The 17,990-nt window shown below is 32.0% G+C and overlaps 2 protein-coding genes and 1 long non-coding RNA gene across 4 annotated transcripts; all 3 read left to right on the top strand.

Annotated features, from left to right (window-relative positions):
• Positions 1–3,595: 3,595 nt before the first annotated feature.
• LOC131600473 (uncharacterized) lies at positions 3,596–6,821 on the top strand. Of its 2 annotated transcripts, XR_009283151.1 has the most exons (9): positions 3,596–4,032; positions 4,146–4,251; positions 4,348–4,399; positions 4,487–4,625; positions 5,202–5,334; positions 5,418–5,627; positions 5,717–5,822; positions 5,932–6,077; positions 6,222–6,821. It is a non-coding gene; the product is annotated as an uncharacterized LOC131600473 (long non-coding RNA). The 2 variants fall into 2 exon arrangements; XR_009283152.1 differs by lacking the exon at positions 4,348–4,399 and having other exon boundaries at positions 4,146–4,283; positions 5,932–6,821.
• Positions 6,822–11,375: 4,554 nt separating this feature from the next.
• On the top strand, positions 11,376–11,881 carry LOC131596277 (pEARLI1-like lipid transfer protein 1). Its single transcript, XM_058868888.1, has one exon. The coding sequence runs from the start codon at positions 11,400–11,402 to the stop codon at positions 11,865–11,867; it is 468 nt and encodes a 155-aa protein (XP_058724871.1). The 5' UTR covers positions 11,376–11,399; the 3' UTR covers positions 11,868–11,881.
• A 215-nt stretch (positions 11,882–12,096) lies between these two features.
• LOC131596278 (fatty acid amide hydrolase-like) lies at positions 12,097–17,132 on the top strand. The gene is made up of 7 exons (XM_058868889.1): positions 12,097–12,597; positions 13,245–13,308; positions 14,346–14,479; positions 15,787–15,916; positions 16,034–16,111; positions 16,217–16,364; positions 16,728–17,132. The coding sequence occupies exons 3-7, from the start codon at positions 14,444–14,446 to the stop codon at positions 16,774–16,776; spliced, it is 441 nt and encodes a 146-aa protein (XP_058724872.1). The 5' UTR covers positions 12,097–12,597; positions 13,245–13,308; positions 14,346–14,443; the 3' UTR covers positions 16,777–17,132.
• Positions 17,133–17,990: the final 858 nt, after the last annotated feature.

Genomic DNA, 17,990 nt, shown 5'->3' with positions numbered 1-17,990 from the left:
TAAGGAAGAAGATGTTGAACCCATCAAGAGTTAGGATTTTATTCCCATCCTATTGAGTAAATTCCATGTTAATATTAGTAAGGAGGAAAGGAAAAGATGGAGCATTATTTTCCTCCAAAAATATAAAACATAAAGCCAACTTCATTTTGGAGAAACATATTAGCTAGAGACTTCAAAAAATCGTTGGTAAAGTAATTCACAACTTCTTATCGGATCGCAAATACCCCTTCCACCCAAACATTCCCAACACGAATATCCAGAATCACATTCCTCCTATTTATACTCTTGGAATATGCATAGAAGAAACTAGTGTTAGCGTAAAAAATTTATTATGTCACTTAGAAATTCAAATAAGAAGACTTGATCTTGAATAAGGCCAGTGCCCATAAACTCTTAAGAAAGACAACAAGATATCGAGACAAGTTCTCTTCGCTGATTAGATATGCCATAACTACTAAAATCGGCATACACATTCTTGATTGAGAAACCACCAAAGGAAATAATGGGGACAAAAAAAATTTAACAAGAACGTGATCGTCTTGCAACGCATATTTTAAAGGTATTCCCTACACCACTAACAAGTTTCCATTTCTTTTTTATGATTGATTTTTAAAGCTATTAGAGCCCAACTCTAACCGTTAGGAAAAAGCTGTTAGCGATCCTAACAAAAACCTTCAAGGTCTGTCCATAGTTTTAAAAATCAAACCATGCATTCCCCAATAACTCATACATTTTTATATCATGTTTACTCATGTAAGTATAACAAAGTCAACCACTCTACCATTTTATCTCTTTTATCAAAGACGAACATGTCAACCAATAATCTGAAATAAAATAAGATTTGAAACTTAGACAATGTAGCGTTATCTTGAAAAAATTGTAAAACTAAAGGATATTATATTCTCAAAGGACGTAACATCTAGTCTATAACTTTCCCTTGCATCCTTAAGGGACATAACATCTAGTCTACAACTCTCCCCCTCCATTGATAGAAATGAGAAAAACATTATAAGCCAGTTTATTTTTTATTTGAATGTAATAGATTAGAAACTACTTGCAAATACACATACACATAAAGGCACCAGAGGTACCATGATAACGTAATGGAGAACTATAAAATAAATAGGTACAAACAACTCAAAGCAAAAAACAAACAAACAAAATAAGATCCTTGCACAGAATCACCAAAGAGCATGGGCTAGGGAAAAAATCACCCGACCAAAAAAGAGAATCAACTTGAAACCAACACCATAATCCACGATCGAAAAAATTAAACCATCCAAACAGCAACAAGAACATTCCTTCACGATAAAGGGGATGAAACTCTCAAGAAATTCTTGTCTCAAGCAAATAATAAAGTTAGTCTATAAGACAAAAAGATAACATGAGTAGACCAAATATTTTAAAAGATGCCATTTGTAAGTTCTATACATTTATAGATGTTCTTGAAAAACAATATCATGATTGCAAAAATTCCAAATGGATCACACCACATAATTACGAATCCTAGATATCCCTAACTATGACCAAAGACAACCTAAACCACCTAAGAATCATATACCACTATTTAACCGCAAACTAATTAGTCACAAACAAATGAGACACGACTTAAAGGACCAAAACACACCTCATAGGAAATAACACCATCAATAGGTAAGATGTGTTCCTTAAAGAGGTTCTCTTTTGTTGAAGTCTTATCTTGAAATAGTGACTAAGAGAACAAAACTACTTTGTATGGAGTCCAACTAACCCAAATTATAAGCAAGATTAAATCCCCCTTTATAATCGACAGTACGAACCCCTAGGTTAATTTCATGAAATGCATTATAAGTTGAGGCGACATAGAAAATACCCTATTTACCATGCCTCCACCACTAACGATCATCATCCAAAAAGATTTCAACCCTTTGAATCCTATAAAGAAGGTTAGAAGCCACCATTCATTCCTAGACCAAAAAAAAACCTAACCTCCAATGAATATTTCAAACAAAAACTCCATCAACCCAACAACCAACCTCACCCATTTTCCTATCCTTATGATTTGAAATATGATTAAGTCTAGGGAATCTATCCTTAAGGGGAGTTGGCCATACCCAAGGGTTGTGCTAAAATGTTGTGAGAAGCTATATTCCCACTTTTCTCTGCAAACAATCCATAAACCAATCGATGGAAGTCCAAATATTTGAGCCAATAAGAGATATTATATTCCACTTGGTAGAAGAAGCTTGAAAGCTTGTTGACCTACTGCTTGAAGGAGAAAACAACATGAACCGGGTATATATCTTGCAGAAAGGAGATCACTCCATATGCCAATATACTTACACACCAAGTTCGCCTCCATTTACCTAGTAGAGCGAGATTAACCAAACAAATATCTCACACTCCTAACCCACCTCTGCTTGGTCTTACAAACTTCAGACCATTTAACTCAAGCGATCTTCGATTCACCTTTCACCTCACCACAAAGGAACATTTTTTGAATGATGTACATCTTCTTCCGCACCATAACCGACATTTTCATGAAAGAAGGAAGGAAAATTAAGATTGAGCTAAGGACATAGTTGAGCAAGACCACCCACTACCCGGAATGACATACATATGGATCTACGTAAAACCTTCCTTTTAATAAGACTAACAAGAGGATCCGAAGTGGTCTCAAGACGCGTATTTTAGGGTCGGTCCAATATATTTTGAGGCCTTAGCCAAAATTACCTTAAAATATTTTAAATATATATTAATTAAAAAATAAACCAACATTTTAAATTTTTGTTATTTATTTTAATTTTTTGTGATTTATTTTAATCTTTGTGTAAAGAATTTTAGATTTTTTTAAAAAAAAATTGAAAAGATGACTATTTTTTCAAAATTATATACTTGAAAAACTATTCTAAAAATGGAAAACAATATTGATTTATGAGTGGCACACGCCAACACGAATCGAACCCATTCGCAATAGTTTGCAAGACAATATTCTGAAACTTTTATTAAATATATAAATTTTGATCGGTAAATTCTGAAACTTTTATTAAATATATAAATTTTGAGGTCTCATTTATATACATTTGAAGCCTATTTTAAGAGCACACAATTTAAGGCCTACTGTGATGGCCTCACTCACCTTGGGCATGGGTTGGCTCTGGCAAATTTGCATCCATCAACGGACCAAGATACTTGGAAGGATGGATCTCCTATTTAATATTAAGAAATCCCCCAACTGTAGTAATCGAATATGGATCAACATCTATCTATCTATCTATCTATCTATAATATAAGAAAATTAGATGCTCTGGAAAACACCAAAATAACCTTTTTTCTTTGCCCTCCACCTCATCAATTTAAGGGCATTTTATGTCCAAATAATACTTTTTGTAACTAAATTATACTATTGGTTCTAACTCAAACATAATTACTTTTATCTGTGTACAAATTGCAAACCCATTTTATCTTAATGATTCAACTACAACTAAATAATAACTAAAAAAGTACATTATTTGAATTCAAAACTACTTTTTGGGTGAACAGTTACCACTCTTCCCCAAACTAATTTTTTTCTGAACCAAAACCTGCTTTACAAAATAAACACAAACGCAAACTCTCTTCTCTCTCATCTGAACCCTTCTCTGTCTCCACATTCCTCATTCTTCCTTTTTTTTCAAACTTCTCTCCTCCTCTTCTTTCTTCATGTTCTTCTTCTGCTATTTTGATTCTTTCTGCAAACATAGTTTACGAAAATACTTTATAACGTGCGGTGTGTGGTTTAACGGCGGTAGTAGATCTGTGGTGAAGGCAACGCATTTCTGGTGGCGATGGTGATGGTGGACGGACCATATGAGTTCAAGCGATAAACCTATTTGCGGAACTTTGTTTCGATTTCAAGAAAAAAAATGGAGTTTTGCTTTTGGATTGTTGATTGGATTTCAAGCAAAGAAGATGGAGATTTGTTTGTGGGTTGTGGTTTGTTTCAAGCGAAGAGTTTATGGCGGCGGATCTGAAGATTTTGGCGATTTCACAGCGGGGTGCGATTTTGCGATGGTAGATTTGTCGTAAAGCTCCAAACTATGTGCATATATTTTGTGAATATTAATTGGTATTTTATATGTGCAGATTTTTAGGGTTTCTTCTCTATACATGTATTCTGATTTTAGGATTTCAATGTGAGAAAAATGAAGCAGCAGCTTGGAAGTAGCTCCAAAGCGCGTGTTGGCCAGCCACGGTTGCCGGGAAAACTGTTGCTGTTAGAATAGAGTCAAGGTGAGAAATTCATCAAGTAATTGGTTACAAAGGTGAGAAATTCTATTTTAATGTGATTCTGTTTTGATTAACATTGAAAGTTTTTTCGATACTTAGATTCATCGGATGCGCGAATTCGTTGGACTGGCTGTTGAAACATGTCACAGAAGTACTTGATATAATGATACTTAGATTCATATAATGATGCTTTTGTTTTTGAAGTTTGCTCAAATTTGAAGTACTTGATCTGCTGCAGGTGCTCTTTATGCAAGTATACACTTTATGAAGGGATTAATAGACATCTGGACTCCATTTTCAAGGACATGGTTGTTACAGTTAGGTTGTGAAAATTATGGATCTCCATTGCCATGGCCGAGAAGTGGATGCCTTCAAAGGTTTCCTTCAACCATAATCTGTTTGTTTCCTCTTCACCTACTATCTATTTTCTCAGCTAACATTAATAATTTTCTATTTTCTCAGCTAACATTAATAATTTGTGCGGATCTATGACCTTGATATAAATCCTAGAGCGATAAAAATATACTGGATAAACCTTTACTTGAATGCTTTAGTTGAAAATGGCCAGATCATCTATGACTACGAGAACAAAACTCTGTTGGATAGGGTAGAGTTTCACGAATCAGATCTTCTATCCTATTGTAGAGAAAATGGAAAAGACATAGCAAGTGAAAACAAATTACGTTACTTTTATATTTGTTGTTAGTGTTAGTTGATGATGAATTTGATGTTACTTCTCTTTCCTTGTGATTTGTGTATATATTGTGGTTCAATATGGTTCTTCAATTGTTGAGATAATATTAGATGTTCACGTTTTTTTGTCTGTTTGTGTGCTACTGTTATTAATTTATATGACAGGTTGTTTCGAGTTGGTTGGTTGATCTTTTCTTTTATTATCTTCTTTGTTTAGAATATTGTTTAAATGAGTTTGATAATTATTTTTTACGGTGCAGATATTCATGTAGTTTGCATTTGCTGTGGTGCGGTAGCGGCGTTTTGCGTCATCCATGCTTCGAATAATTTTAACATTTGTATTATGGGGAATGAATTCTGATCGATACGGTCGATAACCTATTTATGATCCAGGTATTTGAAAAAACACATATTTCTTCATCTACTGCACATAATATTATTCTTTTAACTATCACTATCCTGTTTTCTTCTTGCAGTTAGCTGAGAAGTAGCCTTTTTTATTTCCAAAGGGTTCATTGTGGGATAAGAAAGTTAAAATTTACTGCATTTTAACTTAATTTCGTGTAATATTATTCTTTTAACTATCATTCTCATGTTTTCTTCTTGCAGTCAGCTGAGAAACATCCACTTTTATTTCCAAAGGATTCACTGATTATCACATTGAACTTGCTCTTTCCACTTTCAAGGTACCAATAAACTTACTTAATTACCCCATGTCTTTCTTAAATTTTCCAGAATCTACTATATTTGAGATTCAATTTTTTTCAATTTGTAGGATTCTACTACATTTGAGTCAGCTCTTGATTGGTTATTGCTCAATTTGCCCGAAAATGAACTTCCACTCAAGTTTTCCACTGGGACTTCAAATCATTATAATCAAGGTTTGTGAAGATTGATTGTTTGTGTGTTTATAATGCCTCATACTTATTGTAGTTCATAAACTCGCTTGAATTTTGGAGAATGATTGTATGTTTATAATGCCTCTGCTAGGGGTTCTATTGGTGTTATAATAAACCAACATGACACTTCAACTTCCTGCTCACTGCTATAGGTTGGAATGCAGTAGCAATGAGTTTTGCTTCTCCAATTGGCGTTTATTGGTGAAAGTGCTACATGATTTATTATGTCAAATCAAAGTATGTTTTATTAGTAATCACATTCTATTAGTAATATGTATTTCTAAAAAGTCAATGATAATATTGGCAATGCCCTCCTTATCCTTAACCCATAATTGTTTCTTGTCTCTTACATGAGTTATGATGCCGTTACTCAACACACAGGATATTTGGTAAGGAACTCAACTTCTAGCTATTGACGTCGTCGCCGCCGCCATGGTTTTAGTTAGAAGAACCATGTTAGGAGATGAATTTACTGAGAAAGAGAATAAAGCACTCAAGAAAACCTTGTGACTGACATGGCTTCGGTTATTCCGATTGGATTTCTAATGCTTCTTCCGGTGAGTCCTGGGATTCAGCGAGGGGACCAAATGACGCTTCGAGATGCATTGATTTGACAATAAAAAATTCAGAAGGAGATTGAGCCTAGCAATTGCGTTTTGAATTTGAGTTTTATTTCACCATGAGGTAATAAATAATTTGTGGTCTCACATTTCTAAAGTGAAGAAGCCCATGTGCATAGTAGATAGATACTCATTTCTTCCTTACTTTACTATTATTCCCTCTATCTCACTTAATAAAAACACATTCAGATTCTTGATTTCTGATCATTGTTTAAGATATTGCAAACTAAATCAACAGCCTGATTAATCACTAGACATTGATTTGTAAATGATACAAAGGCTGATGAGGATAAGTTTTTCTTGCATCTTACAATTAACTTAACAAACAATGCACACTAAATTCAATTATAAGAACTGGAGAAGGAGCTAATGATATGCATCATTTTGTTTGTATGGCATAAGTAACTAGAAGAGAACTGAATAATTTTGAATGTAAAAGCTAAATCACATTCTTAGGCTGAAAAGAATCCAATCATAGAATTACAAAAAGAACTGCACCAGTTTGAGAAAATTAATCACAAGAAAATAGTATGAGAAAAATCATATTAAGTCCTCAATAACAACATTATGGAAAAGTGAAAAAGAACCAAAAAAAAAAAACTCAACGTTTATATGCCATGATAAAGCTTTTGTTACCTATAATTGGGCTAAATATGTTTTTGGACTAAATATGTTTTTGGACTTTGCCATGTGAGCACATTTGAGGGTAAATTTTTGTAACACTTTGGTTATCAGTATCAACTGTCCATAATCCCATTTGTGTGAGTTAAGTATGATAAGAACTTAGCTATTTTTGCATATGAGGGATGCACTTAAAATAATAAATTGTAGAGTCATACTCATCGACTGAAAATAGCCATATTAAGTTGGTAGGTTCTTACAGGTTACTGGTATTGGATTTGTGTGATGTTCTAAATAGCCATATTAATGTTGTTGGACATGCAGCCAACATGCTATTAAGAAATATGACACCCAATGATATGGGCTCAGACGAGGAAGTAAAAGAAATTCATTCCACATGTCTGACATTTTCGATGAGCACGAACCGGATACAATTTTGCAGGGCTCAATACTTAAAAGTGTGGTCATCTTTCCTTTATACCGACATATATGTGATGTTCAAAAATTGGAAATTTCCTTCAAGTTGTTGCACTCGGTACAGAGCCATTTTGTATCAATGATTACATGTGAATGCTTTTCCTATATTCCACGATTGTTGATTTATTTGAAACCTAACTAAATATATCAATAATTTATATTTATTTTTTATTTGTACTACTATTATTTATAGTCAAATTCTATTAATATCATATTTTATAATCTTTATATGTATACAAGACATTAATTTGTATTTTATACATCTATTTTTATCTTTTTATTATATAACTATATATTAAAAATATGTTAGAATATATTTTAAATTAACAAAAATATGGTAAAATATATTTTTATTTTATAAATTATATACTCAACATTTAGAAGTTTTATATTTTATTTTAGAAGTTTCACTAATACTTAGTATAATTTAACGCAAAATAGATAAGTTGTTGACTAAACACAGATTTAAAAAAATTATGATAATATATAGTACAAACTAATTTGTATGTAAGACTCATAATTATTTTATAATTTTTTTAGGAGTGCCATCATCTTCTAAGAGGTCCAATCTCAAATATTTAATAAAATTAATATCAAACTTTATTTTTTTTACAGCTCACCTCTCATTGCCTATCAATTTTATATTGTCTTCTAACACTATAAATGACTTTACAAAATTAAACATGTTTTTAGTCTTTTAAGTATAGCAATTTTGTTTTTCATCTCTCTAAATATATTTTTAATAATATGGATTATGATTTTTTATACACGAAAAATGGTATTCATGATTCAAATTTTTTATTCAGAAATGGTAAGCGAAAAAAATTTATTATTGATATAAATATTTTTATATACGAAAATTTACTATTGATTCAAATATGTTTGTACAAAATACCTAAATAAAAATAATATTCGTATAGGAAAAAAAAAACTAATATTGATTTAAATATTTTTATATACGAAAAATGATATTTGTGATCCAAAATTTTTTGATTAAAATATGGTATACGGAAAAAAATCTATTATTGATCCAATACTTTTATATATGAAAAATTTAATTATTTATTTTGATCAAATACTTTTATATATGAAAAATTTAATTATTTATTTAAATATTTTTTCTAATTAACATTCTATTTAAAATAAATATATTATGTAAATAAATACGCGTACCGGACCAGAACCCGTGCGTATGCACGGGTTTGTTACTAGTTTATCTCAATAAAACTACTCTTAGCCAAATTAACATGCAATTCAGAGGTAAGTTCAAAAACCTTAAGAATAACTTTTGTGAGGTAAAGAATTTTATTCGTAACTTTTGCCAAGATAACGACATTGTCCACGTAGTAAAGGTATGTGACCAGTGACCACAGATTCACTAGAACACACGTTAAACCCTGAATATAAAAAAAGGAAAGGTGTTAAGGGGTCACCTTGTTTCAGACCCTGTTAATAATAATCTCTTGAGTCGAATAACCATTGATAGAGACTACAAGATTACACAGACATGCATCCAGACACAGGTAACATATATTTACTTTTTATATTTCAGTAAATTAAAAAAATTATATATTTAAAAATTAAAAGTTACAAAAATTAACTTCGGTATGATGATACAGACAGAAGAAATTATATATATTTAATTAGAGGTTATGAAATTAGAGAAATATTTACATGGATACGAACCTAAATTCATATTTTTAGACACAACCAATAAAAAGTGAGAAAATTGACATTTGTTAAAAATTTAATTTCCTTTGTAATTGCTATCATAGGGGTGGTTGGTTTAATGGAGGAGAGAGACAATTTTGTTTTAATTTTTTAATTAATAAAAAAATATAATTGATTGTGTGTAAATTCATGTATTATGATTTTGTCCATATAAAAATTTTCTATGAAATTAAAACCCTTTTGCTTTATATTTTATTATAGAGAAGTATCTCTCTAGGCAAGGATACCTGTAGTTTTCTCTCCAAACGATTCATTATTTTAAACAATGCATACATGAATAGTGGCTCGTTTGTATTTTTTTCTTTTTGATTTAAATAATTATGATTTAAATATGTGGATATAATATTTATTATTTTTTTCCTATTACTATTCTTGGTTATTACTTAATTTACACTACAATAAATAAATACATTTTAATAAATAATATCAACTTTTTTTATTACAATAAAATAATTTATAATTTTCTTATGAGCTGCTATAATATAATAATATATCTTTTATGTGATAAAATATTAAGTTGAGAGTTATGTGTGGTGTTAGTAGAACTATTAAAATGGGTTTGGTCGAGACCTTCCACATATTTTATCGTAAATCGGGTCGTAAAAAATTTTAAAATAAAACACAACATTATTTTTTTTATCCAGTTGACCGGACCTATATTTTTTTAGGTGTCGGGCCGATCAAGTGGAATTTGGACTGACCCATTAAAAATAAAATTTTAAAATAATTTAATTAATTTTGGAGAAAATATTTAAGTAAGATATAATTGCACAAGTGTATTTCAAGTGAAAAAAAAGTTAAAACATAAGATATTTTTCAAAAAGATATGATTAAAGAAATAGTTGTGATATATAGAGAAAGTTTATAAGTATTGGAAATAATTTCTATTTTTACATGTATATCTTCGTGTGATTCATATGTTGAATTTGATTTTATCATTACTCTCTACTTATATTACGTAGATTTTATCCAATACATCGGACTGGTTCACCGAGCCACAATGCTTATTAGTGATTGAGCTGGACTCATTTTTTACTGTCCATAAAGTAATCGGACCGATACACTTCAGTCCTTTTATATGTTTTGGTCTCCGAACTAAACGGACTGATCGAACCGACCTATTTGACAGCTAGTAAAAGAGTACAATTAAAAATATTAATTCATAATACAATAAAAATGACATTTAATATCTGAGCATGTTGGGGAGGCAGCCCGGTTGAAGGTTTTCGAAAGATTGTGGAGGATTAAAATTCCATTTAGAATCAGAGCATTTGGATGGAGGTGTATATGGAACAGAATTGCTACAAAAGATAATCTAGCAAAAAGAGGTATAGTTAGTAACCCATCTGATATATCCTGTTGTTTCTGTTCTTTTCATGAAGAATCCATCCATCACATTTTGCTGTCTTGTCCGTCGGCAAAAAAAATTTGGGAAGACGTCGGAGATTGGTTTGGAGTTACAGCAGTTTCCGACCTCTCATTAAGCTACAGTTTCAATTTCTGGTTTGAGTTCTTCAGCAGTAAGAAAGTGAAACCTGGAAAGGAAGGATTCATTTGGATGGTAGTCTGTTGGAATATATGGAATGCTCGCAACGAGATTATCTTTAAGAACCAGACCGTTTCGTTGTCGGACTTACGGTGGAACATTAAGATCAAAGCTTGGAAATGGCTTATGGTGGAGGATATTACTCATACCAATAGTAATTTCTACAACTTTTGTAAAGATCCCTTCTTCTATCTTACTTAAGTTTCTATTGGTTATGTAATTTTCTTTAGTCTTTTCCTCCTTTTGTATCTGGGTTTTGAGTACCCCTAGTACTCAATATTAATATATCCTAGCTTACAAAAAAAAATAAAAAATATCTGAGACTATTTTTTTTCACATAGAAATATTGCGAGTGGTACTTTAGTGATGAGACATTCTAGATGTCATAGTAAAAAGACTTACAAGTCAACGGTTTAAAATAGGTGTAGCATTTTACAATATAAGTAAACTAGATTATCCCATTTCTTTTCCTATAAATATAGTCCAATAATTCCGTTTCCTTCTCATCCTATTTTTCAACATCAAAACACATGAAAAAAACACATTAGTATACATTTCTTAACAATGGCTTCCAACAAGCTTAGTGCACTCATTATACTGCTTTCTCTTCTTTCCTATTCAACATTTTCACATGCTTGTGGCTCATGCAATCCAACCCCTAAACCTACTCCTCCACCACCTTCAAAAACACCTAATGCTAGTCCTCCACCTAAGGCTAGTACTCCACCTCCTTCAACACCACCTACGGCTAGTCCTCCTACTCCTTCAACATCACAAAAATGTCCTAAGGACACATTAAAGCTAGGTGTTTGTACTGATCTTCTTGGACTTGTTAATGTTGTGGTTGGAAGTCCTGCTTCAAGCAAGTGTTGTACATTGATTCAAGGTTTGGCTGATTTGGATGCAGCAATATGTCTTTGTACTGCTATTAAGGCTAATGTTCTTGGTATCAACTTGAATGTTCCTATCACACTCAGTCTCCTACTTAGTGCTTGTCAAAAATCTCTCCCTTCTGGTTTCCAATGCTCATAGAATTTCATGATATAGGTTCAAGCCATACAAGTACTTATGCTACTACTATTTTTATTGTTTTTTTTCTTCATTTTAGCTATTGTCACTACAAGAAAAATGACCTTTGGTGACGGCCATTTTTGAATGTTTTACCTACAGACAACAAAAATCGTCACTAATTCTTATTTTAATAGTTTTTACTTATCTTTATTATTATTATTATTTTAAACTCAGATCTCTCTCTTTTGACAAAATGCGAAGAACCTTCTCCTAACGTGCCACTCGTCTCTCTCTTTCTCGTGCCGACAAAACGCAAAGAACTTTCACATAAGCGCTTTTCCAAACACGCTTTTTCCTCAAATCAATTCTCACGGAAGTTCTCCAATGTTGCTTTTTCCCCAAATCGTTCAATCGCTCGACCCTAAAATTGTTCAATCGCTCAACCTCAAAATCGTTCAAATCGCGTAAACCTCAAAATTGCTCGTCCTTATTTTAATCTCAACTCTTTTAGCTTCAACCTAAATCACTTGAATCGTATCAATGGCTCAAACCTTAACAATCAGATCTGAATCGTTTCAACATCAAAATCAATCATTTGAATTGCTCAATCATCAAATCTTTTGTGTGAGCTCTGTTTATCATATCATGTTATAGGAGTTGTAGTTAAAATAATTCAATTTGATGTTTTTCATGCCTTTAAGGTCGAAGACATCGCCATTTTATGCGCCTCGCCGTCCCCGACACAAATCAGGTACTATAAACTTTTAAAACTAGTTTAAACGTATTTTTGAATGTTTATCTGACTATTGATTTCATCTAAAATTTGTTGTTTTTGTCACTAATTTATACTTGTTATTGAATTTGAGTTCATGGTTATGCGTTAGTTTTGTCATGCTGAGGAAGACTGTTGTTATTTTTCTAGTTGTGTATTCATTTATTGTTGGTAATTACTTGCATTCACCAATTTCGGTTTCCAATTGCATGTGTATTTACTAAGGAAATGGTTGTTGCTGCTTTCACTATCAATGTAGTTGATGACCCCTGCACTTTGAGTAAAGTGTTGTACTTGAGACCCCTTGGAAATGTTTATGAGTGGAATCTAGATTTTGTATATTTACGTAAAGTTACGTAGCAGTAAATTCATTTCAACATTACCTATATACTAGTGGAATCTAGATTTTGTTACTTCTGAGGAGTATGTCTAAAGTTACATTTTCTCCTTCCGCGGAAGCAAAGATCCATTCACGATGGAGACAAATCCAATGCAATTCTCCATTCATAGTTTCAACTCAACTCAACTTACAATACCTACAACTATCTAGTAAATCAATTTTATTCTAAATATGGTTTGGAGTTTGACAAGTCTTGGTTTTTGGTATTGTTCTTTCTATTATACAGGCAATTGGCACAATCAACATGGCTACTGAGTTAATCCAAAAGTTGGGCATTTTTTCCATTGGAGGTTAGTATTTCTAAAATTTCAGATTGGTTCTCATTGGATACAATTGTAAATAAATAAAAAAGCCTAAAGTTTAGAGGTCAAGATTTGAATTTGTGATTTTCATTTCTTTCATGCTAGGGTATCCTAAGATCATAGGGGCATTGAGTTTGTTCAAGAATATATGTAATTATTAGTACTAAATACCTGACTAAAGGAAGATTAAAAGGGGGTTAAAATTAAGCATGCAATTAATCAGAAAATAATTAAGCATGCGGTTTATTGAATTATGGGATGGCACCAACAATCCTTGTAGACTTGTGGTCCATCTTCCCTCTCGTCACATTCACATGTAATGCCTTGGATTCATTCTTTGATTATTTTCTTTCAAGGAGACATGATTGCCTTATAAAAAAAGTTTTAGGTATCACTTCCACATTAAGAAGTTAATTTTGAAGAGCAAAAGCAAGTTTAGCAGATGATTATTATTGGGATAAAACAAGTTTCATCTTGTCAAAAGACAAAATCCACAAAGAGTTACTCCTGGATCTATATATTTCTCATAGTTTTTATGCAAATATTTCTTATAAACATAGGTGAAATCATAGACATTGGAGGTTAGTATTTCTAAAATATTTCTCAAAGCTGTACTAAAGTTACTCCTGGATCGAAATCAATGGCATAGGTGAGGCAAAATCAGATTTAGAGAGACTCATCAATGTGTTGAAAAGGATTGAAATATATAGACATGAAATTTGGCCTTGGGCTTGATACCACTTAGCTCTGCTAGTTGAAAATAGTACTTACTGTTCTCTCTTTATTAATTAATGTTGACCTATGATCCGCTCTTGACTGTTTGCAACCGTTGGTTCTATTATGTATGGAATCCTTTGATCTGCATTTTCCTCCATTTGTGGTTGAGATAGGTGTAGCCCGTTCCTTAGAAGTGAAAGAATTCTGTTAGAATTTAGAGGGCTTTGATTGTTCTGCTGCAAGTTCTTGTCAGTCTTTGTATGCTCCTTGAAACTGTGAGTGATGACTTGTTTGACTGCATCTTGCAGATTATTTAGTCTTGAAGTTTCAGCCATCTTCAACCCTTCATTTCCGAACCTAACCGAATCTGCTCTAAGAATTAAACAATGGCTGACTGAGTTTATACATGATGCTTTGGCTCATGACATCCAAAACAGACATGGTATGTAGGAATAATAGGCATATGGACATGATAACCAGAAATCATTGCATAAGTTTTTTTCCCTTTTAAGAATTTTCATATCATCGTGATTGAGAGAGCTATTTTTTTCTGTGCAGATTTAGTGTTTTACTATTCATAGTTGTAAATTATTCCTATCAGTTAGCTCACCAAAAAAAAATAGGAATTTGAACTTTTATTCACCATGTTGTAAGGAATCAACCCTTGTCCCTTCCTCTGTTAGAACTAGTCATATATGTGCTCAATTATTTGTTTTAGTCATAAATTACTAAAGCATTCACCAACTGATTTCAATATCAATATATTGGTTTTTCTCTCAAGTTAGTGACCATCAAAATTAGTCTAAATTAAAATTCTCGATAGCATTTATCATAATCACATGTTGCATCCTAAGAACAATTTGAATATTTTGTGAAATTCCCTAAGCTCTTCTTGACCATTAGCAAAGACTTGTCTTTTTTATACAGACATTCATAGCATGACTCCAAACATAAACATTAGTTTGCTCATCAACATTGCTTGAGATAGGTGTAGCTCGTTCCTTAGAAGTGAAAGAATTCTGTTTAGTTTGCTCAGTAAAATTGTGAGATAAATGTAACTTATGATTAGGGGTGTGCATGGTTGGTTATTTTCAAAAACCAAACCATAACCATTTTAAAACCATTTAACTGGTTTGGATTTATAACCATAACCACATTTTAATCAAAACTGGTTATAAAACCGGTTTTAAATTTGGTTATGATTATATAACCGGTTTTTTTAAAAAATCCAGTTTTGAAAATTATTTTTTTCGAAAATATTTTTTTTCAAAAAAAAATTAATATTTTAAAAATTAAAATATTTGGATTTGGATAATAACCGGATTTTAACCGAATCCAAAATAATTTAACCGGTTAATAACCATTTAATTATATCCGGATTATATGAATGGATAACCAAACCATTAATAACTAAACCGGTTAATAACCATTCAATTATATCCGGATATTTAAAAGTGGTTTAGGTTTGGTTATAGATTTGGACATCAAAACCGGATATTTTGCACACCCCTACTTATGATACTTTACTATTAGAATGTAGAGGGCTTTGATTGTTCTGCTGCAAGTTCTTGTCATTCTTTGTATGCTCCTTGAAACTGTGAGTGATGAATTGTTTGACTGCATCTTGCAGATTATTTAGTCTTGAAGTTTCAGCCATCTTCAACCCTTCATTTCCGAACCTTGCCTTTGTTCTATACTACCTTGCGGTTTTTTGAATTGAACCTTTTTTTTTTAATTTAATTTACACAGGTTGCTGAAAGATTTGTTGCTGCTATTGATGAATCCGCAAAACCACCATTTCAAATGGGATTCTTTATTGATTACAATATTGATGATATACTAAAACAAGCAACTGAATCTACTCTTAGGTATCAAAGAGGTACTTTATAACATCTCACCCGATCAGGATCCTTATGTTTACTCCTCGTTTATGCTTTCGTGTTATGTGTACTCAGCCAAGTTCAGAGGCTAATCTGATGCAATAATATTTTTGCAGGGGAACCAATCTCAGTGCTAGACGGAGTACCTGTTGCAATAAAGGACGAGATAGATTGTTTACCGTATCCAACAACAGGTAAGGCAGTGTACTGTTTTAATGATTTTCTCAGGATCATCTATTCAAATGATTAAGCTGCTGATTTCATAATTCACTAAAGCATCTTATAATGGTGTGTTCAAGGAGGTACAAAGTGGATGCATAAGGAAAGGCCTTGTAAAGACGATGCATGTTGTGTTAAGCGCTTAAGGCAATGCGGTACTATACTAGTTGGGAAATCCAATATGAACGAACTTGGGTCTGGAACTAGTGGGATAAACCCACACTATGGGTAAGAAGAACACCACCATCATCAGCATGTGTTACATTCTTTCATAGTGTTTACATATTTTGTGCCTTTGAACTGTGAGTGATGTTGTTTCGGTTTTTTGAATTGAATCCATGCATGTTTTCTATTTCCGTACGCATCCAATTCTTGCATATATATTGTTCTGGTTTCGTGTTAATTTCATGAATATTTGCTGCTGTTGATACGAATGATATTTCGTGCATACTTATGCTGCTGTTTTAAATTAGGATTGCTCGGGTATATGTTACTTCTGTCCGAAATAATTTATGCATATTAGCAATTTATGTTTCGAATTAATTTAGTGTGTACCAGTTCTTTATGTTCTTGCATATGCCTCTGTTTCAGGAAAATCTTGGTCGCATTCGTAAGACTCTCGCTGACTTCACCAGCTTGAATCACTGAGTAGTTAATGTACTACTTATGTCGGGTGGACTCCATCAATGCTTTCGAGCCTGATGGTTAAAATCCTCTGGATTATGTTGAACCTTTGGGAAAAGCTTGTGCTTCTGGGTTTACACTAAATAAAGCTGGTGTTTCTGGTACTTTGGGTGGACCGTTTCCAGTGGGTTTACACTAAATAAAGCTGGTGCTTCTGGTGCTTATGTTGAATCCTCTTGAATATTTTACTTGGTCATTGATTAGATTCATACAAAATAGGGGTCTTTATAGTTATACTTATTCAAACAGAAAATAAGAAAATGTAGTTGAAATTCTTTGTTACTATATTGAAATATTTGAATTTAATTGAAATTGATATAATAGTTTAATTTTAATATTAAGTTAATTTGTCATATTTAAATTGAAATAATAGAAAATGTATCGTAAAAATTTTTACCGATTAATTGAATTTTAATATTCTATTCAATTATAAAAAAAAATTACTTTATAATTTTATTATATTTTGGTAAACTAAAAAATATTATTTAACAGAGTTCTAGTGACACCTATTAAAACAAAAACCGTAGGTAAAAATAGAAATATTTGTAACACTAACTCATGATATAGCGACATTCAGGTAAATATTTGCCCGTAGCTAAAAGCTATCGTGACACTTCTTACACCGTAGCACTACACCCCCTTATAATTGACGCTAGGGGTGGGCGTCACTCAATGTTTACAAGACTTTTACCTACGGATTATTGATTTTTAGTGACACTTTTTGAGTGTCACAAAAAGTCAATTTTCTTGTAGTGATGTACTTCATGTTAATAATTGGAGGCACTATGATTTTAACAAAATCGCGGTAAGATCGTGATTATGCTAAAATATCATCAATCCAAATGTACTGTATGTTATTTATTTCAATAATGGAGTAAGCATGTTTTTCTTATTTCCCAACTTTGTTCTCTTTAATTTTAATATATTTTGTGGACTTTTATTAATTTGTGCAATCAATGGAATATTTTAATTTTGTGATTATTGGATATCAATGGTGGATCTACTTGAGAGCTGAAGGCTGCAGTGGCACCCGTCATATTTTTACTTTTAAAAAAAATATATTGTGGTTTGTGGTTAGAAAGAAAAAGTAGAACTAGAAAAACATAGAGAGGGAGATCATTAATAAATGGAGAAGTATTGGAAGAGAATAAAAATATGACACATTAGGAT

Source organism: Vicia villosa, linkage group LG4 (assembly GCF_029867415.1).
Source record: "Vicia villosa cultivar HV-30 ecotype Madison, WI linkage group LG4, Vvil1.0, whole genome shotgun sequence".
Classification (NCBI taxonomy): Eukaryota; Viridiplantae; Streptophyta; class Magnoliopsida; order Fabales; family Fabaceae; genus Vicia; species Vicia villosa.
The sequence above is the reverse complement of the archived record's forward strand: the minus strand, read 5'-3'. Positions and strand labels throughout refer to the sequence as shown.

What these genes read in the sequence shown, in the direction of transcription:
- LOC131596278 (XM_058868889.1), top strand. Translation starts at nt 14,444, where the DNA reads ATGATGCTTTGGCTCATGACATCCAAAACAGACATG. An exon ending in TTTACCGTATCCAACAACAG is followed by an intron (nt 16,112 to 16,216) that starts GTAAGGCAGTGT and finishes GGTGTGTTCAAG; the next exon opens with GAGGTACAAAGTGGATGCAT. An exon ending in GGGATAAACCCACACTATGG is followed by an intron (nt 16,365 to 16,727) that starts GTAAGAAGAACA and finishes CCTCTGTTTCAG; the next exon opens with GAAAATCTTGGTCGCATTCG.
- LOC131596277 (XM_058868888.1), top strand. Translation starts at nt 11,400, where the DNA reads ATGGCTTCCAACAAGCTTAGTGCACTCATTATACTGCTTTCTCTTCTT.